Source organism: Haliaeetus leucocephalus, unplaced genomic scaffold (genome assembly GCF_000737465.1).
Source record: "Haliaeetus leucocephalus isolate CR32 unplaced genomic scaffold, Haliaeetus_leucocephalus-4.0 Scaffold217, whole genome shotgun sequence".
Taxonomy (NCBI): domain Eukaryota; kingdom Metazoa; phylum Chordata; class Aves; order Accipitriformes; family Accipitridae; genus Haliaeetus; species Haliaeetus leucocephalus.
Genome location: NW_010972653.1, coordinates 9,472,462 through 9,498,236, shown reverse-complemented (window position 1 = coordinate 9,498,236; position 25,775 = coordinate 9,472,462). Strand labels below are relative to the sequence as shown.

The 25,775-nt window shown below is 37.6% G+C and overlaps 1 protein-coding gene across 2 annotated transcripts in view; it reads right to left on the bottom strand.

Annotated features, from left to right (window-relative positions):
• Nucleotides 1–25,775, bottom strand: part of MYT1L (myelin transcription factor 1-like) — a 307,041-nt gene that overhangs the window by 109,761 nt on the left and 171,505 nt on the right. For both annotated transcript variants that reach the window (XM_010566718.1, XM_010566719.1), the window contains 3 exons: nucleotides 20,261–20,315; nucleotides 20,045–20,078; nucleotides 19,684–19,746 (listed from right to left, as the gene is read on the bottom strand). In XM_010566718.1, the coding sequence (XP_010565020.1) occupies nucleotides 19,684–19,746; nucleotides 20,045–20,078; nucleotides 20,261–20,315 (152 nt within the window). Of the gene's footprint in view, nucleotides 1–19,683; nucleotides 19,747–20,044; nucleotides 20,079–20,260; nucleotides 20,316–25,775 lie in introns of those variants that run through there.

Here is a 25,775-nt window from a genome sequence, read left to right as displayed (position 1 = left end):
ACAGCAAATTAGGAAGAGTCTGCTTGGAAGCAAACTTCTGCTTAAGGCTTCAGGCAGAAAGTTCCCAAGGCATTTACACTTGTTCCACTGGGTACCGTAAGTATTATTTTTGGTTTGGACTAGATAACTTCCAAGTCCGTATTTCCAGATGAAGACTTTTAGGGTATTGAGAAAACAGGCATTTTTCAGGTAAGTCCTGTAACAAATCCAATCTTCAAAGAATGTGCAAACCTAATTAATTTGCATAACACCACATCCTATTAAATCACTCTCAAAGCAGTGACTACTTTTAGCTTTAAAGGGCTGACACTATCAACTTACAGCAGTTAACCAGAAATAAGTATTTGGATTCCACCAAACCCTACAGAGAATGCCCTTCCCAGCAGACTACGCACTATTATAAGGAAGAGCTGGTAGCACTCTCGTTGAAGGTGGACCATTGAATTGATAGGAATGAAAGAATCATCATAAATTCAGAAAAAGAGATTGACTCCAGCCTAGCGATTTGCCTACTCAGTTGTAAGAATAAACTCCTTCAGCTGAGGATGATTTTCCATTCATATTTAAATGACTGCTTAAAGCATGCCAAATTACTACAGGAATGAGCAGCAAACCCAGTGGACAGTGATAACTGTGAGGCGGCAGTCAAACTTCTTTGTGGGAAACTATTTTTGCTCTCTAAGCCACACCAGTCAGGAATCTTTTCTACCACACAAAAGTCCCACGTAATGCCTGTGTACTGTCCTGGAATACAGGAGGCATTGAGTCAAACCTTCCCAGGCTGTGAAAGGTAGAGAACTTTGCTGAGTATTCTAATCACTAAGCTATAGAAGAGAAAACGGGAAAAGCAACAAGTCAAAGTTCAAGAAGGACATGGAGTTTTTTGAGCTTTTATTTCCAAGAGATGACTAATTGCACCCTACAAGATAGAGCTAGGACACACTGGTTTTGGTGCTTCCAACCAGCTGTACTAAAATTCTGCTTGCACCCTGCCTGCTATGAATGCCAGTCTAGAAGACTGACTGACCCAAATCTGCTTTCCAGCAGCCTCCTGGCAACTGAGCCAGAGTCTTGAATACTGTTCCAGAATTAGGCATCCTTCTTGCAACCACTGCACTGCCAAGCACCATAGCATCTAAGGCCACTTACAGAATGACTGCCCTCACCCCTCTCTTCTCAGTTGGAGTTAGGCACTAATCCAGAGTCATTGCTTTGGAAAACCTGTGTTCCCATCCACGTTTTACATGCTTAAATATTTTTGTAAAAGTGGGCCCAAATTACTATGTTTTTATCTATTGAAACTACAATTAAAAGTAACAAATACCTTTTAAAATACAATGAACTCATCTCTACAGTTCTGCTGTATTTCAGATTTTCCCACGAACTTCTGCTTCTCATTCAATAAATCAGATTATTGTAAGCAGGAAGTGCTTTCATGTGTGCAGTGTCAAAACACACCATCTTCACTTATTTGCACTGAATAGAAGTTTGTTGACTTTTCAGACTAGGTATGTATACAATCGTATTTCAGTTCAGTGAAAACTGTTAATTTACCCGAACAGGTACAAACTTGACTCATAGGAATGAGTGAAATGGAGAGCATTCTATCCCTTTTTTCCTTCTGGTGTTTCAAATATTTGTGTACTACATTATGGAACAGTAAGAGAAATTACAAAAGTGCCCAGAAGCATGCTGGATCTCAAAAGGTAAAGGTAGAAGATGTGGTACTTTCTTCACAGAGCTTTAAAAGCCAACTCGATCCTTTTGCACTTCAGAGTCTTTTTAAACACATGAATACCCACAAACATACCGCAGATCTACTCATGTGTATAGCATTATTTAATAAGCCCTAAAGAAAAATTAGTGTCTTCAAAAAACAGCATTGCAAAAGGAGTTAGGAGTAACCAATAACATGAGAACAGAATGATGTGCCAGAAGTAAATGATGGAGGTCAAAACTTATGTATTATTTTTTTAGAAATTCAAATATTGAAATATGTATTTTTACACAAAATAAAGCAGACTAGCTTTGATGTAGTCAATACAGTCACAGTAACTTAAGTCAAAGTGAGGATCTTTTATGTAATTGGATCCTATACATCTCCAATGTGAAGCACCTCCTCACCCCGATTCACTGAGTCTCCAAACTGGTGTAACTGAACCCTGTGATGAACAGTGGCAAACTTACTGGCTAATCTGCCCTCTGGCTGGTGAGATCATGTCACCCATCACCAAAGTCTCTGCTCTTGGGACATCACAACTGAAAGGAAACTTTCAGTTTTGCAACAATTAACCCATTTAAACAATAAGTTTATTTAAGTGGTTGAATCCAATAGCTGCCCAGTGAAGGAAAATGAGGCACAGTAATGTATTTCTAGGTGTTCTACAAATACACAGGAAAAAAATCTCAGCCCTGGAGAGCTCATTTAAAGCAAGATGTAAAAAATAAATGTAACAAATCATGAGACTAAAAACTTACGTGGTAGCACAGGTTAGCAAAGTACATGCCCTGCAGTTGTAGATTATTCAAAAGTATTTATACAAATAAATCAATATAATATCTGATTGCCCCATGACTTATGATGTCATGGATGGGGTTCATCTCTCACCTAGCCCGAGGCTTCTAAAAACTAAGTCTATACATGTCATGTTAAGCTCCCTTCATAAGTCAATGCAGAGAAACTGGAACCTCCTGGGAGGCAATTCACCTCACCTTTCTTAGACACTTTGCCTATCTCTCCACTGACAATAAAGGGAGTTAATGGTGATTCACTTACATTTCTACCACTTAGGAATCTGATAAAAGTGAGAGAAATCCAAGTCTTTTTCTCTTCTTTTTCTCATATTGTATGTCCATCCCCAACAAAGATAGTACCTAGTAGATTTTAAAACCATGCACCACAAGACTGTCATAAAGAGAAACCCCAAACCCTGCATCTTTCCTTTCCACAGCTCTTGTATCACTTAACATGAATAATTCTCTCCCCTATAGCTAAGCTATCTTTTCAAGACTACCTGCATGATCCAACGTCAGACAAGTGTTGTAGTCGCACTCTAATCTTAGGATGGCAAATACCCAACTTAACTGTGTGTTCACGAGCCGGAAGCCACAACTGATTGTGTCTTGTTGCCAGACCCTTGAATGCAGGGACTGATCAAAGAAACTAGGATAGTGCAAAGAGCATAGGCTTAATGACTCATATTGATTCATTAGATGAAATGCATATAATCAAGTTTTGCTAAGTGGCTATTGATTCTGTACACTTCGATGTTGATTTAGATGTAACCCAGACACATAAAAATGGGAACATGCAAAGCCAGCGACCACTTCTGCACTAACTCAAAGAACACTGACATCTGCACTAACTCAAAATCCTGAAGTCCACATTTATTTCAAAAATCTAAACTGGAAGAAAAACATCGGGAAAGAAAACCCTCTATTTTTCTACATACAGACAAAAATGAGGTTGGCTACGTTGAGCTAAATCAAAGCAGTATCTAGAGCTGCCAAGATGTCCAGATTTGTGTGTATCCTATGTTTTCAGCCTCAGTGGTAATGACAACTCTGTTTACAGGTAGAGGGCAGGGCAGGTTCCAATTTATTTATTTATTGTGATTACTTGGTATCATAAAATGGGAAAAGTTCATAATCAGTCATTCACCAATTTGAAAGGGTTAGAATATGCTACAAGAGCGCATCTATCAGTTACAAAAGATCTTTGCATAGTCACAGTGTTTAGGCTTTGGACATGATATGAAATCTTCCTATTCCAATATTTTAAACGTAATTGCTTTTAAGCAATTCAGCGTGGTAAGTTCAAGCATTCAAAAATCAAGGGAAATAAACTGCTGGAAATCAAAGGCGATTCATGTAGTTATACTGTCAATCATTTAACAACATGGCTAGATACATATTAGTAGAATCAACACCCTTAGACACAGACTCAATAGATCATATTTAACAACGACACAGCAGGTCAAACTATCATTCTAGCATGTACTTAAGTATTGAGTAATAGAATACACTGTCATTTTATCGCATCTCTAATGTAGGGCTACTATAATGAAACTATCAGCTGCTGATTCGTATCACAAATACTCTTCCCACCATCTCTACACAGATACACAATAGCACTATCTCACAACTTAATTTTACCTAAGAAAGATATATGGCACAGAATAAAGAAATACCATACGCCAATTTTCCTGTAACTATAGCAATAAGTATCTTACTTGATCCAAAAAGCTAATGGCTACAGAATATAACCAATGGAAAGGAATAGTACTGTGGAGCAGCCTTCTAACACAAGATTGTCATCAGCAAACATCTGAAATCACAGAAAAAAATGACAAAAACAAAGTGATACAAGCTGCAACCACTTCACTGCTTATGTACTGGATTCCCACCTCCAGCATAAGCTACAGGATACCATTCTTTGTCTTGCATGGTTGGTTAGGAGTCATTCAAGTGTAAAATATTCTAAATTCTGGTTGTTAAGAAGGATTGAGATGTTTAAATCTTCCTATTTTGAAAAAAAAGCAAAAAGATTGTGCCTTTCCATAACACAGAGAAAACATGATTATTCTAAACCAGAATAGAAATGACAGCATTCTCTCTACATTATTGCACTATGGAGCTGCAGCTAAAATTGGTCTCTTGGTGAAAATGTTAACTGTTATTAATATGCATTTAGCAAACATTATTATGAAGGAACTGAAAGTTAATCCTCCATATTAATTTTTAAGGGTGCTTTCTTAGTGGGCTCTGCACCAAAAAGTTTACCACAAAAATCTGTTTAATATAAAGAGGATTTCTCAAATAATACCTTTGTCATTATACCTCCTTGAGCCTCATTTCTAGGACAAAATTTTGATACTAGCTGTTGCGCCTGCCAGTTTACTACTGCATACAAAGTTATAAGCACAAACTTATAACCAAGACTTTATGTTCTTTGCTCTAGATGGACACAGCTATTTTAGTATTATTTAATTTTCAACAGAGTCCCTATTAGCAGTTCCTATCAGAGATGCATTAGAGTAATCTGGGGTTCTAGACCCACATAATTCTCCTGCCCTAACTTCTGCTCAGTGTGGCAGTAATGGGGCACATCCTTCAAGAGACACAGATATAATGGCATACATTTTTCCACCCCATGCAAGTACAAGGCAGGTATTGTGGATCATTATTCTCCCCTCTGAGAAAATGCTGCTCCGCAACCCCTGCCTCCTGCCATGACTTACACCCTGAAAGGCATGTATTTGCTTGTGCTAATAATCTGCCGAACTAGTCTTCTTCTGCAGCACATAGAAGTTGCTTTGTTGTAATATTAGGGGGTCTTGCAGGTAGTATTTCCATGAAGATACAAGCTCACGTATGATAAAGGAATTGGTTCAGGCTGTTGGCAGACTCAATGGACAAAATTGTACCTCTTATGTTCAGTTCATTTTTTTTCACTTTTTTTTTTCATGATTAGAAGAATTAGAAATACTCTGGTCTAAAAATGAAAGCTTACCTACTGGCTTAATCACATGACTCCAAAAGCCAGATGTCTAGATATGGGCCTAAATGGTTTTGCCTTAATCTGATGGATGGAAGGACGTCTGTTCGGCGCGGGGGGAAATTCTAACTGAATTCCATCACATTCCAGTCCAGAATAGTGAGACTCCAACTTGACTCATATCACGATTAAAAAAAAAATACTACGGCATATAATGTTACTTTTTATAGCTGACAGTGAGTTCCATTAGACTGTAGAAGAGTCTCTGAAGGAAAATGAAAATAGCCTCCCAAGGGAGTGGAAGCCCCACACAGCGTGATTTAAATGTGGCAGCTGGGTTGTGGGTGGAAATGGCGGTTTCCATTGAAAATCTGCTGCCAATATACCTCCTATGGCTAGATTTCACAGGGAAATGTGGCAGTTATCCCTCCCTGAAGTTCAGCTGCTCAGTTTTAAAGATGCACACACAGGAAAGGTAGCAAGGGTCAATGACTGAATAGTGAAAGGTCCAGAATGATGTACCGTCCAAGGACCGAAGAGTAAAATTGGGAAATGGCTGGAAGTAGAAGTGTGTTACAGGAAGATGGCAAGAAAAGGAACAGATTCTTCAGTTTTAAAAGATGAAAGGCAACTTTTTAGAAAGTGTATACCACTTCAAAGACTACTTTTAATTTTTTGAATAGTTTGAGGCATTTGATGCTTAACACTTATGTCTCATTGAAAGTTGATTAGCAATGTGTTAGTCACTTTTAAAAATGGTCCCTATATATTTGGGGCACAGTTCTATAATGGGAATAGTTGTGGCAACATTAAATGTCATCACACTTAACTTTAAAGTACTTAAGTTTAGATGACTAAGTTCCTTAGTGAATAAATTCCCCAATGGTAATATATAAGTATATAAGCCTGGTAGTCACTATAGCAAGCATGTTGACCGTGGTATATCTATACTAAGAAATATGAAGTACCATGAAAAGAATGTTTCCAAAATCACTTCTCCCTTACTTGTCACCATCTGCATCTACGTGAAAGTATGACTTAGGCATCATCTTGAAAATACGACTCATAATCCAAAAAGACACTTTCCGATGCAGGTTCTGAACATGCCTATAGTATGGATGGCTACTTTATTGCTCTGTTTTGACACAGGCAGTGTGGTACTGTTCTCTGCCTTTTTTTAAACAACTTGCGTTGAAACAATTGTCAAAAAAAATGGAAGACCCTTTCTTTTCTTTTCTTTTTTTTTTTTGTAACCCAATCAACCTGTTATGGCTCCAAATCTGGTTCCTCTAGATGAGACTTTTAATCATCAAACTAGCTTTTCTCTCTTCTTCTCTGTTCTCTGTAAAAACCCTCATGCTCCTTCCTGTCCACAGGCCTGGCTTCAACAGCCGGGTCAGAAGGCAGCCTCACCCTAGTCAGTCTTCTCCTGTCATCCTTTTGGTATGGCTCTGGCTTGGGAATTAACATTATGCTTGGGCCCACTGAGGCTGATGGAGAAACCGAAGCAGTATGTTGCTTCCGGAGGTAGCATTCTCATTGCTGGGCCAGGATGCACCACGATCACGAAATTTTTCAGTGAAAGGGGATGTGACTGCTATGCTGTCTATAGAAATCAGTGCTGTCCCTGCACGTTAGTGTGAGCAGAGAATGCCTGCTGTGCCTACTGGATAGAGGATGCTGGTATAAGTACCTGCAGTCTGCAAATCTCAAACATTCTGGCCTGTAGAAAGCACTGAGCAGCACAGCTTAGCTAAGAGCTGGCAGCACCTCTGGGCATACACAAATAGATTTTCTATTACAAGTTTGATCAACTACAGTCTCGGGATTTTTGTGGATCCTTCTCTTCAGTTTCAGCACCTAAGGTCTACTTAAGTTGTGCTCTAGAAGTTTGTGCTTATATTTCATCTTGAAATGCTTTTTGTGAAAATCATAGATGTAGAAATTTAATGATGGAAAACTTTGATCTCATCTCTAATTAACAGGTAAATGTACTAAATGGAAGGTGGGCCAGGTATCAGAAGACATTTTAGTGTCAAAAATACCTAGAAGGTTTTGAAGGTAGGGATGATAAGCTGCATAGGCGTGATGTCACTTAAAATGATCTGAGATCATGCAAAGCTATACTGTAACATAGCCAGTAAGTAAATCTTTCCTTACTCTTCACCACATGATTCTAAATTTCCTTATGTCTTAAAAAATATGGAGTTTGGTATCGTTTCTGTTTTTCATACCAGCCAATAAATTTTTGTCTTCCTGGGGAGGTTGTTTTTTTTTTTACAGAGTTCTAGAGCAACAGAATTACAAACTGCTCTGGTGTAAGAGGAATGAAATTCTATTCCTGCTTACGCAAGAGATCAGTTTAATCTATAGTATACATAAAAAGTGAAAAAAAAATAATGCTACTAGTAAATCTAAACTAACCATGATAGTTCGGTTGTGGTTCTACCTGAGATGTCCACTAGACTGTGATTTCTAAATCTGACTGACTGCTGTAATTTTCAGTGAACATTCAAAATTATAGTAGATAGAAAAAGCTAAATGTTTTCTGTTTTATAGTTTTTCTTATAATGTTGACACTTTAAATAAGTGGTTCCACTTTTAGTCAATGCCATTTTAACTATTCGGTCCTTCCTCCCACATCCTTTTAATAACGTAACTGGAAGCAGCAAGCTTGACTGTTAAGATATGAAGTTAACACAGTAGTCAGAATTTGTTTGCATTCTTTCTAAAATGGTATTTGTTTTATAACTCTGACTCAGTTTCTGAGTCCGTCTTTCCCTGTGATCTCTTTAGGTCTCACAAGCTAAGCAAAGCCAGGCCATGTCAGTTCTGAGTATGTCAGTATTTCCAAGGAACACCTAGGTGCTGCAGAGACAGTACTATGACTCAGAAAGGAGTACACTTTCCTTGCCAGCAGCACTGAAACAAATTCGCCATTGTGGAAGGGACAGAAGACCGTTAAAGCTGGTAATACCTTATGTCACATGGAATTAAAAAGAGCTAAGTGTCTGTGTTTTAAGAACTAGAAATCTTAATTCCAAAGCCCTGCTCAAGATAAAGTCATACAATTACATTCTGTCAGAATTATTCCTACATTTTCAGACAGACAAACAAACTTTTATTTTTTTTCACTTTCCATCCCAAACTCCTATGCACTATAAACATGCACTGGTAAAAAGTTGCTATGACCAGTCTTGCAAGTCATGTGCTATTGTGAATGTATTACAACATCGTAAACAATATGACCTTTGGTGTCATTTGAAATCAAATACTTAACATCACAAAATGCACTGAGGTTACTGTGTTAACATTTATGAGATGTTTTAAAATTAACAGTTGAAAAAGTTTTATAAGCATAAAATACAGTTACCATAGTAAATTGGCTGCAGAGCAGCCATCCATCTAGTTGGGACTTTGCATCTTCTGTTTCCTTTCACAAAGTATGGGATATCCAGAGAATTCTCTGAGAAATAAATTTCAAAACCAGTTTTTTTGTTTGGTGGCTAGCGACATGCAAACATCTGTAAGATTCATGTCAGAGAATATTCATCACGTATGTTATGATATATGACATATCCTCTTGTTTGAGATGACTGTTTGCTTGGCCCCTTCTCCTGAAGTAGTCCTTATGGTTACTAAGAACCAAAAAAACAATCCTCATTGATCATCTTAGAAGAAACCACACCCAAGCAAGGTCTATATTAAACCGTATATCAGTAATTCTTATTGTCTCTGCAAATACTCAATAGCAAGAAATAATTTGCTAATCTTTGTATAAATGAACTTTTAATATAAGAAGGATGGTCTAAATCAAAAAGGCACTGGAGTAGAATTCAGAGCCATGACTCAACTTCTGGCTGTGACGTAAATTTCTTGTGTGGTAGCAGAGAGTCACGAACTGCTACTTTACCAAGGGAGCGAATGCATTACAGCTTTCAGTTTCTATGCATAGCTGCACAGTGAAATTCTAGCATCCAAGTGAGGTACGTCTGCTCCTTTTCTAATACTTAGGGACATGTGGGCACTTAACACACAGCAGAATTTAGACACTGTAATCCGGACTGGGGGAAGGTATTTTCTGTAGTGGGGGATTTCCGCTCCTGGAATTAATCACCTTAAGCCTTTTTTTTTTTACAGAAACAGAGATTAACTCAGTCTTTTGACTAGGAGATGGTCAGAGGAGGAATCACGATCCCAGCCTCAGCCATTACCTAATCTAGAACATAGAGAGACGTGTGAGAAATTTGTGTTAAATATCCTCTTTTGCCAGGGGTAACTGAAGTTTCATTTTACACCTCTCAGAAGACCACTTGCTGATGAGGTTTTATAGTAATCTGGGTTGAGAGTGCCCACTTCTCTAATACTTCATGCAAAAGAAAACATTTACATGTTTTTGCTACTTTCAATGGTGAAAGATTCATTCCATTCCTCTCTAAAATGAGTGTCTGTCTTCCATATGAAGTGCTAATGCTGGGACTGGAAATAGGGTTCTTCTCTGCCCAAGTGACTGCTCAGAGTTACAAAACTATATCTTTCCCTCTTCCTTTTGGATATATTATTGTCCATAAAATAAGAATGGATCAAGAAAATAGAATACAAGCATCCTGACATCTTAACTTCTTTACGGTCAATGCAAGTTCCCAGAAGATGGGAGAAACGTGTCTTAACTCCTATTGACAAAGAAGAAAATAGTGGGTGAGTGCCATGTTTGTATAGATCACAAATTGGAGGACTTTAAAAACACTTGCTACAATGGAACAAGCAGATAAGAGATTAGAGATGTACTAACTATGCTGCGTACTTACTATGACATAGGTATCAAGGTGCCCAAATAAATGTTTCCTGGCAGAACACTAGAAATTTAGACAAGCTTAATGTTAAAAGTACAGTTCTACTTTGACTTCAGAGTTAGACACAAAATAAGGGAGGGATGATGAGAGTTCACCCTTTGGACTGGGTGACTTAAAGCAGAAGGTGAACACATGCCACTTTTAGCTCTAGCCATTATTCTGAACACCTACTCCCTGTTCACAAAGTATAGGTACGATTTCCTCCTGGAGACATTATGACGGTGAAAAACAGTAGCAGATGCGTACCACTGACGAATTTCTTTCACGACTATCAGCTGGACAGAAAGCATTCATCCACTACTTGTTCATCCAATTTATGGCCTGCTCATTACTTTAAATAAAAAAAAATTGATAGCAGAGAAATCTGTCCCAGCCACAGGGAACTGAACTTAAAAAAGCTGTTTTAAATGGCTGGTATTGGCATTTAAAGCCAATCATATCCTGTCCTGTCTCATTTGGCTTTATAGTATTACAAATTTTATCACAAATCACAGATTTAAGACACAGGCCTAACTTCAATCACAGGAATATTTTCTCTTAGGCATTATAGCCCTTCTCCACTCCTCCATGCATACCTACAGTGTGGCACCGCTGGTTCTTGCAAATAACAAAAGGACATTAGGTTCTGCAATCCCTTTTCCTGTAATCAGTAAGCTTCAAGATTTTCTTGGGAAGGTGATTCAGGTGAGTAGCCAGGAAACTAACTTGGTAGGTCCACTCACCTGGTTGTAGTTGTCACCGTTTTACAGTGTCCTAAGCTGTATAGTGCTGAGGGTATCTTCAGGAGCTATCTATCCCCTGGGCATTTGATTCTGTACTGTAGATGTATTTATTTAGAATTATTATTGTCATCAAAGATGGCTCAGGAGTACCTCTCCTTCCCGTGTCCTGAGCTGACACCACTAGAAACAGTACTTCATATCAACCACTAACAAGAAGTGATGTCTTTGAAAGGGCTGTCTCAACTTATTGAAGAACTTCAATATAAGTCTTTAAAGACACATCGTAGTGTATTTTTAGGGAAAAAAAACCCCCACCAAACTATTCTTTTTTCTCTTCCTCCCTACAACCTTGTTTTTGTTTTCTCACTTCTTTACTTTTTTGTGCCTCATTTCTCTCGTATTTCTACATATACATCTATGTGGATTTTTCTGCTAGCATGGTATAGTGATTTATTTATTCATATTTGAATTGGTTTCTTGTTTTCTTCATATTCTTTTGCTAGCCCAGGTAATATTTACGGTGCCCGATCTCATAAAATATGAATATTTGAAAGAAAAAGATAAATACAAGTTTCTTTATTTTTTACTTATATGATTTCTCCTGCCTCTTTTTTTGATGATTCTAGCAGAGTTCAGATCATTTTCACTGAGGTAGAGAATAAGGTGCAGGGCAACGCTACTCTCCGATAGCATGGGTGCCACCTATGGATAAACCTTTTTCAGAGTCATCTATGTTATTTATGTTGGTGTGGACACTGGAGCAAGGAATAAGATGAGGTTCCCTGTCTATCCAGCTGCCAGTATTCACAAGTAAATTCTCCTGTCTCCAAAGCCCTTACTTGGGATGCTCTAATCCACAGGCCATTTTTCAACTGCACCCCCAGTAGCAATGCTGCTGCTCCTCACTGTTGGTAGGAGGATGCAGGCAGCTCCGTAACACCCTGAACCCAGTGCACAATGTTGCTCATGGCTTTTCTGGTTTAGTGTAAGGCTAATAACCATGACAGCATTATCACTAAAATACACATTAATAAACAGACTTCTTAAATACTCCCAGCTTTTTAAACCTCAGAATCAGTATTTTTTTCAGAAATGTTGAGGAAATAATTCGTTAATTATGAAATAGGGAAATAGAGCTGACTTTAAATGTAAAATTGTCTTATCATTACAAATCAGTTAATTTTGCTCTGTCCTCCAGAAAAATGTTTTGATCCAAAAAGCACTGAAGTATAAGGTTAGACATCCTCTGACATCAACGGTCATTTAACAGATCTTTATTTAAATACCAGATAACTATCAGAGACAGAGTTTTGGGCCCTGTGTTTGTAATAATCCCCTATATATGTTTCTGTCTTTACATCTTAAGATGCCTGAAATTCTCTTTCTGTTTACAAGTAGGGAAACAGAGGCATAGGGTGATTAAATGTCTTCCCCATCACGTGCGAATCAACTCTGCAGATCCTCTTTTTCATTACGAAAAGCACAAATTATTCAACCTCAAACGATTTATTTCTCTCCTAAGAGAACACAGTGTTCTCAGCAAAGCTACCAGGCCAACCAAATAAATTTTCCATAGGCAAAGGAAAAATGTGTATAGCTACTTTCAGGATCTTGTTCGGGAAACTATCTCCCTAGTATTACTGGATGCTCTGTTCTTGCTTTCCTTCTTTTTTTTTTTTTTTTTTTTTTAAATTTTCTTTCCCATACTTTCTGCATGGTCTTCATTTATTTTGTGGCTGATGGCAACATCTCCGGACAGATCCTTCCACAGAAAACACTGTGGCCGTAAGTGTACTGCTATATGAGAAATACGCCCAGCACCTGCCTTGTGAACGAAAATGAGCATATCATTTCAGCAACATACAAGCCTGGGGACCCACTGCAGAAAGCACATCCCAAATCTGCTGTTTGCTGTTGCTGCACAGTTGGGTCAGCGCTCTCCATGCTCCTGCCACTGATTTTATCCCCCCCCCCCGCCCTTTATTAAGCTAGTACTCCTGGCACATGCAGATCCTGCAACTTGCTGCCACTGAAATTGCTATTCCCAATCCAGATGGTGGTAGGAGGAATTGAACTGTGGTTCCTTTGTGTAGTCACCCTAGACAAGGGCCACTAGCATGCAGAGCCACACGCCAATTGCTGGTGTATATTTGGTTGATGTTTCAGACCCCGCTTTGCACCTTTCTAATCATTAATCAACAATCAGACAAAGGGTATATTGCTGAATCCAGACAGCAGCCAATACAGACCTCTAATACATTATGGATTCTCTGTCAGCACATTTATTTATTGTTTGCAGTGTTCTGTTTGAAAATCCCTATGCTCTTTCACTTATTTTATTTATTTATTTATTTACTTACTTATTTCTTTTTAGCTGGAGTTAACAAAGCAGCGAAGCTTCATTTATTAACATGTTTTACAACCCCTGAATGGTGGATTATTTTATATAAAATACATTATAATATTATTCTTGGTATTTGCCACAACTTACCAAAATCTTTAGTGAATATACCATTAAATGAAATATAGAACTAAATTGCATAGGCAGTGTCAGAGTACAGTTTTTCCTCAGGTAAACATCCAGTGAATCATTTTATCATTATTTAACACTATAATAAAGGTTGACTATCAGCTTAGAGAGAAATGAATATACATTTGTCTATACTTCCAGCATTCGGTGGGATTTTTCACAGTATCATAAAAGCAAACAACAGTAAGGACCTCACTGTTCTGTGGTTAGGCTTTAACACAAATGCATCAGTGGACCTCGGGTTCTGCACAGCGTGCAACCATGCTCTGCTATCAAATGAATGTTAAAATATGTATGTCCTGGTTTCTGATTTATAATATCATTGACAAATAGTAAAAAGGACAGGCATGCCATAAAGTTTATGGATGGAGTGATGGCATGCACAATGATGTCTCATAAAGAATAAAGGGGGAAAAGTTATTTATTCTTGTGGATTCAAGAACTAAAATACAGATAGACTGGTTGCGTGCACAGAATTTTTCATAAATATCCCACAGTGCACCCTGTTGTACAGCAGCCATACATTAATTAGAGCATTCAGCAGACACTGCAATGTGTTACACTCACCCAAGTGAATCTTCATTTTTCACATGCAGGGCCTTACTAATTAAAATCAGCTTTGCAATTAAATGTGGAAAATTGTGTTAAACTTTCAAGCATGCTTTAGAAAAAATGTATTTATTTTTAGGGTATTTTATTTTGATGCAAATGAATTCTCCATCAAAGTGAGACCAGTAAAAGGGAGGTATGAGGATTTCTCTTTTTTGTATTATAGATGCTCCTCTCAGTTGCAAGTTGCAATGCTCCACTATCTCTCTGCCAGTACCTGGCCCTGTTCCAATGCTTTTAGTGAGTGCTATCTGTCAAGGCATGAATAATACAGCCCCTAGGCTGTCGGCAGAATCCAAATGAGGCATACATCAGGAAGCAAGCACTCGACTTTAGCTCCAGAACATGCTCCTGTGAAGACAGGCAATTATTCACCCACGGCTGCAGCCATGGCAATCAAACTGGTGGGTGAAAAGGTATATCAAATGAAAAAATTTGAATAAGAAATATGGCACAACAAGCCACAGAAATTCAATAATTTTCTAATAAGAGAGAGACATTTGAGTCTTTTAATTTTGAAGTTTGGGAGCCTGAATTATTTCACTCACTCTGTTCTAAAATATAGACAACTAAACTACAGTATATAATGCCAAGGCAATACAAGGGTATGTGGGGCTTTTCCTAATCAAACCAGCAATGCTAAACTCTAAAGTATTTATAAATTCAAAGAAATCTGTTGTATGAAGTCACAAATCTCGTGCTTAAAAATTAAAAGATGGTCAAAACAATTCTGTCTGAATAATGTAATAGAAACAGAGACACCCTAGTAAAGCAACAAAGAACTGGTGATATCAAGAAATTTGATGGAGAATTAAAATGCAATATATTTTATAAGGTTAGGGACAATTCATACATTATAAATCCAAACATTATGTTATGATCCCTCTTCATTTCTGAGACTCGCTTCTTTTTGCAAGACATTGTATCAGTGATTAATGAAAAAAAATCCCTTACAAATGCAATATGAACTGAAGAAAAGGCATGCAAAATTCCTTGGTAGATGAACTGTTTAAGTTGGTTTATTTCATCTGAATTCTTATTTTCAGCAACTGAAATGAAATTCATGATATAGCGAGAGTTCTATCAGTATTTACATTTTAAATCTGAAGGGTTTATCATTTGGCCTTAACAATTCATCCTTCATTGAAATTTGCTGCATATTGTTTCAGACTAAGATTGTGTTTTGCTTTAATTTCTATACAATGGCTTTATCTGCTTTCAAATATGTGCATTAAAAGAATCCTAAATTAATATACATAGTGCTCTGCTGCCAGCTTAAGATTCTTTTTAGGGCTCTTACTTGTTACAATGTGTTTCATTCTGAAGCATGTGGTATTTGGCAAGTGATTAACCCATTACAGAATCTAAATGCTTTTGTCACTTGAGAAAAAAATTAAACTATGATGTTAAGAAGCTTTTAAACTAGGCCATTGCATGTAATCAGTATTTTCTAAATGGCATCTAGTTATGATTTTTATGATGTGCCTACATACCTATTTACATGGCAAACCATAGGCATCTATTTGGTATATGCTGTGTTTTAAAAAAAAAGTGCTAAATGCATAGCAACACAGTAGGGTGTAATATTTCTAAAACCATCACTCACATCTACTCAGTAAATAACACAGACCAGTTGCACTCAGTTACTCTACAGTAACTATGTGATTTGCACCTGCAGAAACTGGACTTGCTTTTACATTTGTATACATAGAATGTGAATCCTGTTGTCTTTAAAGTTGATTAATGAAACTGGCAAAGTTCCTAGTAATTGCAATGAAAGAACACTCAAATCTAGGTTTTTCTTCAGACACTTAGCCGACAGACGTCCTGAAAACACAGTTCTGGGAACACTCTCCTGGTGTGGTTTGAGTAACTGCTTCACCCAGATGGATTCTTCACAGCTAAAAGTATTCAAGGAACTGGACCAAGCTTATAGTTCAAAAGTAATTCACAGCTCTGAACGTATAAAAGTACCATTCATTATTATGCTGCTATGCACAGAGGACCTGAAGAGCTACCAAGTGAATAAGATAAAACAGTATCAGGAGCACGGCCCAGGGAGAGGCTCTGGTTTTCACTCCCAAGATTTCAATCTTTTTCTTGTCTCCACCACTATCTGAACGTGTCAGTGACTTATGTTTTGGGTTTGGTTTCAGATCTTTCACAATCTTTTTTTTCTTTTTATTTTTTTAAGACCTAATACTGCAAAGAAACCTGCATTTCTTTAACTGCATGATCTGGAGTAGTTCAGTTGGCCTCAGGTTCCTGGAAATATAAACAACAGGTACTGAAGTCCTATCTCTGTAAACACTAACACCTAGGCACTGCCTCATGCTGTGCATCATAGACAGTACTAGAGGGTCTGTGATAGCTTTGGGTTTCTAGGTATTACTGAAATAGAGAAAAAAAAGAGATGAGTCTGCTCTGAAGAAGGTGGGCACACCACCTAACTTCGGGCACTTACCCTCAGTGCCCAAACTGGGATGCTAAACTTCCTTAACTTTCATGCAGTCACTGGAGAGAGGTGCTTCCACCAGGTTAATTTCAGAGATCCTAGCATCCTGCCCTAAAGCGGCCTGCAGTGAAGCCTGTGCATCTTAGCTCTCTATTAGCGTGCCCAACTAACAAGCTAAAATTAAGCACCAAACGTAAGAGCTGAGGGCAAAGTACCAACCAAGGCACTCAAGGTTTCACTTCAAACTAAGATCTGACACACAGAAAAAATCAAAAAGATGGAAATGATACAACAAGCTGTTACCACTGTCACCCTAACTAGTACCAGTCTTGTGTTTTCATACACCTCAAAGGAAGTATCAATGGCAAAAGGCCTGCTTGTTTCCCTAGCTAACCCTAACATTGCAGCTCTTTCATAATTAAAAATACAATTGGCATACAAAACATATGTGAAAACTCTCCTTTAACTTCTACCTAATATTTTATCAGCAGAACAACATTTCATCTGCTGAATCTCTCCGAAATTTTGAAAGGATCTGTTTATTTCAGTTCAAGTTTAATGTAGTATCTGAACATGGTTTTCACTGTCACATTGGCATTACAAGGATAAAATTACAATTAAAAAAAACCCCAAAATTCCAGAGACTTCAAGGTGTTATAGAAGAAATAGAATTCTGGAGAGCACTGACTACATCTAGTGGAAGCAAACACATTTCATTTCTAATAATGAGCTGGTCTGGTATTGCGAATGGAAAGGTCTTAACCTCATTAAAATGCTCTGTAGGTCTAAACGGAATTGAGTTAGGCATCAGCTGAGATATGCAATTCCCTGAACACATCAAATTTTTAAGACAGTCTGATTTTCTTGGAAGAAATGTTTGAGAGTCTTTCCCACCCAAACAGCAAAACAGAAAAAAAAGAAAAAGATAAATTCCTTCAGATTCTTCCAAAACCTTAAATTTACTAGCTGTTGGTTGGACTAGACAAAAAATTACTATCTTCTAGAAAATAGGTATGTACATTGTAGACCTCAACAAAGAACTTTGTGTTTTTACAATAAATAAGACGTATATTTGTTAAATATATTTTGATTAAGGGATTGGCAATCAGGGTGACAAGAAAACATAAAAAACCCACAAATTCTTCAGCCAGTAGAAAAAAAAGGAATTTTTGATGTATTTCCAATTTTCATTCTTTGCGCATCTGCCCAAAATTTCATTTAATTAACAGCTCTGAGATTCAGTCTGTTCGTGTACTGACATACCAGAATCATGTCAAGAAAGCAAAATATGGAATTAACGTCTCAAAACTGCATGTAATCTTTCCAAACCTCACATCTATTCCTTCCCCTTTCCCCAAAAGGGTGATTTTATACAGACACAGATCAAAGTTAGAGCAATTCAGAAGTCAGATTTTTTAAGCTAAAGCGTTTCTTTCTGTATGTTTCAAGACTTGTGTTTTTGAAATCTGCACACAAATCCCATGAAGTGTAAAGAAAGTATGTAGTTACAATCTTGTAACTAGAAAGGACATTATAATCATCTCATTTAACTGTTGGCTGCTCGTGAAATTTCGGAGGAAAAAGAAGGATTTGGTGCCATTCATTAATTACTGATGAGGCTTGTATTTACATTAAGAAAATGCAGAAAAGAAAACCATGGTTTGAAATAAGAAGTCACAAGTGAATTTAAGAAGAACTATTTAAGAAGAATGATTTTGGTTACTTTTCCTAAATCAGTGTTCCAATCTAACCAAATCCTTCAAATAACCACAAAAATGTTACCACTTTTATGAGTGAAAAAAAAAATTAGGAAAAGAAATTTGAATAGAATTATTTTATGGTTTATATTGTTTACATGTAATTCAAAAGAATTTTAATATCAGGCGTATCACTTATGGACTTGTCCCTAAACTTCATTCACTGATAAGAAAAAAAGGCACATCAGTGGACTGAGTGGCACTGAGTGGACTGACATATCACTGTTTGGCATCTTCTTTTCCTGTTTCAAATAAATGCCTTAACCAGAAACATATAATTTCCATTTAATTCATAAAAACCATATGCCCTCATTACAAAGTAGTTATCAGATTTGGTGTGAAATACGTGTTCTTATAAACACCACAAGTGTTTTAAAACCTGAAAAAGTCAAGAACGAAAAAAATCTTAAGTTTCAGGAGAATTTAACACTAGTTTGAACACCTCCCTTTATTCAGAAGAGAGATGGCCAAAACATCAGCCATTTTATCTCCTACAACAGGCTGCTGTATAAAATATGTCAAATGAAATGCACAGCACGTGAGAAAAATTCAGGTATTCTGGAGCTGTTAAATTTTCAAAATATTGCACAAGAAATTCATGGACAAATGATTCAGGAAAGGAATGCTGTTTATACAGATGTACAACACTTGAACATTGACATTGCAGACACAGAAATTCAAAGACTGAGCTTTAAATTAATTTGAAGCACATGTAGTATGTGTAACATATGCTACCTTGATATATTATTAACAATAAACAGTTAAAAACATTTTCTTAAAGAAGATGTCTCCACATATCATGGTTTAGAAACTGAAGTAAAGGTATTTATAACTATAATATAACATTTGAACCCTGAATTCCTGTTATCACTGATTTGTCTTAGGCTTTGACCTTTGAATCTAACCTGATCATCAAACTTAAAATGTTTAGAAGCTTGTTTTCATTCAGTTATTAAATATATTAAGTAACAGAAGTCACACTGGCACCAACATGTCAGTAGGGCCAAATTTTAATTTTCAATACATGAGCCAGAGAACTGTATGCAAAAATCGAGAGAGGACTGACAATGAAAACAAGTTTCCTCAGCAAAAATGTGAGTTAGATTTTGTGTGACATTCAGAAAGAAAAAAAAAGTTAATCTGAATGGCTTCTAGAATGTTTAATTGCTAATTTTTATCATTGTTTGGTTTAACAAGGTCATGCCAGCTAACTTGTTTACCAAATCTCTTCACTAAATTATGAAAAATTACAGATATTACCTTCTGTGCCTTGCATATTTGCCACTAACATGACCACTGCCATCACAGCCAGGCGTGGGACAGCTGCAAAAGAGAGAGGATTAATTATATAGGTGCCGGTGTGCTGCAGAAAGATTACACTAAAAGCAGGCAGTAGGTATTACAGAGATGGAGGGCAACAAAGACAGAAAGAGAAATCAAATAACTGAAGGAAAAAAAAAGAGGGGATGCTTTTTATTAGCAAGTCTCGAGGGAATTAATTTCATCAGTGCAGCAGGGCATGAGCAAACCACCAATGAACTTGAAAGTGCATTATACCCATTAAAAGGCATGAATTTTCTAAATTGCTAATGGGGATACATTTTACACTCAGAGCACTAACCTGAACAGCTCTTGTATGGCTGGTTCCACGGGAACTGCAGAGAGATGGAAAATATATAAAAATTTATCATCTATTACAAGTACCCCTCTTCTACAGAAAATTACCAGAAAGGTTGTGTAAAAGCAAGGGTCAGAATGAATCGTGCAAAGAGATTCTGGAGGATGAAGGTCACCCTGAGCGGGGGCCTTGAGTGATTTACTGAAGCAAGAGACGTACCTCGAACACCTTTGGAGCGTGTGCGATGGCGCTTCTCGTCTGCATCCACCTCCATCTGGGAATAGATTAGCAGGCAGTCAATGTTCTTATCCTGCATGCACAGACTATCAATGCACAGACTGATACAGTCTCTCACACAATTTATTGACACAATTTTAATTCCATTTTATCCTGTAAGGGAAAGTCCACCTTACAGGGGATTTTTAGGATCTTTATTTTTATTTAAAAACAGAAAATGTGGTAATTTCTGCTTTAATCAGTCTGTTTGCATGCCCTGTTTTTATAGCAAATTGTGTGCAACTAAGTGCTGGTTCCACTTTTCGAAGGGGTATTTCTGACATAAAACCCTGATTACTTTCATATATTTTGAAACAAGGCTTCAATAGATTTCTAAACAATTTAAAACTAAAGTCAAGGGGTCATACACAATAGGTTGCGTTCTAACCAAACACTTTGCAGTGGGAAAGAGAGGAAGGAATAATGACTGAAAAGGAGATAAAGAGTCATCATTAGAATTTCAAAGATTTCATGTTATTTAATATGGCATTATGACCTTTGCCAATGTGTTTCATTGTTTAGATATGCTTTTTAAGTTTCCGGAATGTGCTCACTTGCTACATATGGCTAAATCTTTACCTTCTTTTTATAAACAGCATGCCTATCCAATGTAGCTTTCTATGCAGTAATAAATATACAGTGATCTTAAATATTTACCGAACTGGGGCAGGGCTGCAGATCAGACCTCAGAAAGTATCATGAACACTGATCTACAGTCATTACCATAGGGCCACGTGGTTTCTTCTGATCTTCCATGTACTATTGTCACCAGACTTTCAAAGGTAAACTGCATAGGCTAGCTAGAGTTCACAATTTTGTACAAGACAAGCAGATTGCACTGAACTATGTTGAGAGACTGTGTCAGGGAAAATACGTGCAGTATCTGTATCATCAGCTCCTTTGGATGTGGAAGAACGGGATGGCAAGATGGATCTGCAGTGGTTCATACAGAGAAATGATATTGTAAGGGTCAGGAAGCACAGGAATTGACCATGGGGCTCTAGTTCCCCCAGAAAAAAAAATCAATCACTGGTTTATAGCAATATCCTTGGACTGATGTCTGGTAAGAATGTCACATATCTCATGCAAAAACATGGAAACAGGTCCAAGTGACTTGCAGTTAACCCTTTAATCACCTAGCTTTCTTTGGTCGGTACCTTTACACAAATGGGAAGTAACTAACAAGGAAGAAGTCAAGGGGTGCTTTCACCTCAACACATTACATCAGGAGGAAAGAGTCAGCACAACAAAATTTGTGGGTGACAGGGATTTGGTGGAAAGAAAGGGCCACTCTCACAAAGCTCTGTGCTAGTGATGTAGTTCTGCTTCGTGGCAGTCATCATCTGGTTCTTGGTAGTGTGACTTATTCCAAACTAGAGGGATGATCTTCTAAAATAAACAGATATTACGAAAGCTAATACAGCACCAGCCTCTGTTAGGGGGCTTCAGTGCAGCTTTCTGATGGGGGGACTTTGCATCACTTTGTGTGGGCTTCATTTTTAAATTAAGATACCTACATATAGCTCTGTGCATACACATTAGGAGCGTAAGCTTTCATCACCATCAACCTATGGTGCTATCTGAGATACCGTAAGGTATCCCATCAAGCCTTCAATTGCCAGTCCAGAAAGGTACAGAAGGATACAGGTAGGTCATCTGTTATATCTGCCAACCCTGTGTAGATGTTTCAGACAGTCCTCTGGCATCAGAAATGGCACCAGCTGCCTATGCATAGGCAACTGAACTCACCCCTAGATAACATAGCCACCGGAGCTTGAGGAACAATTCCTTGGATCAGCTAGTACGTGTTACTTCAGGCTGGACCGAATCAGTCTCTAGGCACCTTCACCCATACTGTCTAGCTCTCCATTGACTGTAGCACGAGACACTTGGCATGCCTGTAGATACCTACTACAAGCATCTAAACTGAATCTTAAACTTTAACCCACCCACTGTGTCTATCCTACACCTTGGGTTCACACCCTGACTAGCTTCTCAGCTCCTAAGATTTGATACACATTTGAAGCTTTCAAGTTGCCATATCAAAGCACAAAACAGCATCTCTGGAATATAAAAATTACCCACTAGATGATGATATTCTTTTCATTTCACTAATAAGAAAACAGTACATTATGCTATTCCGTAACTCTTGCAATGTGTAAGGACTTGACAGGAGACCAGAAGTGGAGTTACTTGATCTTCAGTCTAGTACGTTTTTTAAAAAGTTTGAAAAACATTATCTAGCATCATTTGTCAGCACTGAAAAATCTGCTGAAAGAACTGTTATGATCTTAACCTGAAAATGCTGCTCGTTTTTATGATAGTCTGCGTAAATTTAGAAGGGGCAAACTACAAAAGAGATTTGCCTTTCTAAACCAGTATTTCAATTCAAGAATACTGTGAGTACACTTTTAGCTACACTGGCAGTCAAAGAAGAAATCACTGAGCTGGAAAAGCCCCTATAGGATCCACAGAATCCAGATCAAGAAGCAGGTCAAAGAAGTGAAAAAAGATTGTAAAAGCTGCAGGCATGCAGAGTTATTTTCAGTTTTGTTGGTATCCTAAATAGCCTGCTGCTTCTCCAGAAAGGCACAGATCTACTTGCCTTTGTTTGTGACCTAGATGCCCTGTCATGTATGACAACATGTGTCTTGGATGCTCTAAGACACATTAAATGATGGTAGGTGCCTATGTTTAGCCAACAGAATCTTGCTTTCACTTTATTTTTTTTTTTTTCACTTTATGTTCACTCACAGATTTTCAAGACTTTGCCATGTCAAACCTTCAGCCTTCATCCCTCCATGAATTCAATGTCGGATGCTGGGAGCAAGCAATTTCCTGAAATTCTCCATGAGACATACATAGGTTCTGGGGAAGTACAGTCACCTGCTAGTCTACCAGAGGAGTCCCCAGACGCACCCCTGGCATTTTTGTGGCCAGGAACAGAATTCTGCTCCTGAGGCCATTAATCTCACACAAACATGGACTTCCTCACCATTTTCACATGCAGAAAAAGGAAATGTGGACCTTAGTGACTCACAAGGAGTTCACCTCAGTAGTTCTACTTCATTCATGACCTTTACATTACAGTTCTGCAAAATACTGAGTCACCATTCCAGAGCAGAACCTGTGGACATCGAGGACAGGCTAGGTATAGTTAGTTTTAGCCTGGCATCTAAGAGGAGACACCTAAAAGATTATGTATGAAAGCAAAGAACAAGGCATCAGGAGTAGGAAGAGAAGAAATTCCTGACCTGGCTACAAAGAGAAGATCTAGACATGGAAGTGGAAAGTCTAAGATCTAAGAAGAAAAAGGTCTTGGTAGAAGTTACACCTGGTAAGCCATAATTAAAAATACTCAGATTATTGGATATGCCTTACTTAGGGATGATGGGCAGAGAGAGGTAGAGCTAGCAATTCTGTACCATTGTTATGTGCATTAGTGTTACCAAAGATTTAGAGAAACAAGACCCTGAATACTTATAGATCAGTGCTTTAACTAATAAATCACAAGATGGGGTACAAGAGAAGGTCTGTTATATTGGAAGGTATGTTGAAGACAACCAAATAGGACATGAAAGAAGTTGAGTAGTTTCTTTAGCACTGGAAAAAAATAGAAAGGAAAAAAATCTTTGTTGTGGTGAAGGATACTTATGGGGTGGCAGATGAATGCTATAACCACAGGAGTTTCTAAAAATTGTATCTGATAAATTTCTCATGTAAGAAATTATTTAAGCACGTGAAGGAAATTCTATACTAAATCTCACTTTTCTGGATAAAAATTTAAAAGCACCCTGTGTGGTCACCTGAGTGCAGGCAATTAAGACTTGTTATGCCTTCATGTACAGAATCTGATCCCAATAACTAGTACACACACACACACAAATACAAGGTGCTTTAAAAGTGTCAGTATATGAAAGCTGGAAATAATCATGAGCCGAAATGAGTAGAAGAAAATCTTTTAACATATAATGACTATGATTAGGAGCAGTTGAAAAATATTTCATTAAATGTTAATAAAACAAAGGTGCATAATCACATCAGAAGGATTCACTAATAAAAAAGAAAAAAAAATGAGAAAGGTAATAACTCCTCCTCAACAATCCAAAGCTTAAAAAACCAACTTGTATCTCATAAGGATCAATATAAATAATAAATAAATAATTCACATGCATGTATACACACATAGTGCAGTTTACTAGTAAACATAAACTATCAATAAGGAGAACCAAAAATATCCATGAAAACCAAATTTTGAATGGCAAACATGGTAATAATAAGAAATTATTTAAATATATTTGGAAGAAAATATTTTTTTTATTACTTGGAGATAATTAATAGGTAGTATTAATAAGCAACAAGAAAAGTTTTAAAAAGTAAAAAAAGCAGCTATGTGTTATTTTAAAATCAAAGTCCCAGACAACATTTACCCCCCAAAATTAACATAGCCTGACAGTTTTCTCCAAGACATTGCTGTTGATATGTAACAATCCCAGAACTCTGGGGAAATGCTGGAGAACTGAAAAAAAGAAAGCTGAAAAAATTGTACTTGTAACTGTTTAAATTAATCTTTACTAAGTGCTGAGAGGATGGTGTGGCTCACAAAGTCAGTCTTCCTGACATTGACCCTTAGTAACATCATACAAAAGCTGATATGGGATACAAGACGATGACGAAATTAGCACCAGTCAACACTTTATCATGGAAAATCTGTAATCAAAAACACTTGAAACTGCTCTTTGATGATACTTTAAAATATGTTGATAAAGGTAGCTATGTTAGGATATCGTATACTTGGACACCTTTTAAACATTTTACTTTCTCTTTCTAAACAGTCAGACAATAAAATCAGCACTTCATAAAATCAGCATACTTATAACAGTTAACAAATATTTCTCCAGAAAAAAATATTTTGTACAAAAATTATTTTCTTTACAAAAATAATTTTAAAAATTAAAAAAGCATAGAATCATGGAATGGTTTGGGTTGGAAGGGACCTTAAAGATCATCTCGTTCCAACCCCCCTGCCATGGGCAGGGACACCTTCCACTAGACCAGGTTGCTCAAAGCCCCATCCAACCTGGCCTGCAACACTGCCAGGGATGGGGTAGCCACAGACTCTCCGGGCAACCTGTTCCAGTGCCTCACCACCCTCACAGGGAAGAACTTTTCCCTTACATCTAATCTAAATCCATCCTCTTTCAGTTTAAAGCCATTACCCCTTGTCCTATCACTACAGGCCGTATCGCATCTTTCTTATAAGCTCCCTTTAGGTACTGGAAGGCTGCTATAAGGTCTCCCCGGAGCCTTCTCTTCTCCAGGCTGAACAACCCCAACTCTCTCAGCCTGTCTTCATAGGAGAGGTGCTCCAGCCCCTTGACCATCTTTGTGGCCCTCCTCTAGACTCACTCCAACAGGTCCATGTCCTTCTTATGCTGGGGGCCCCAGAGCTGAACGC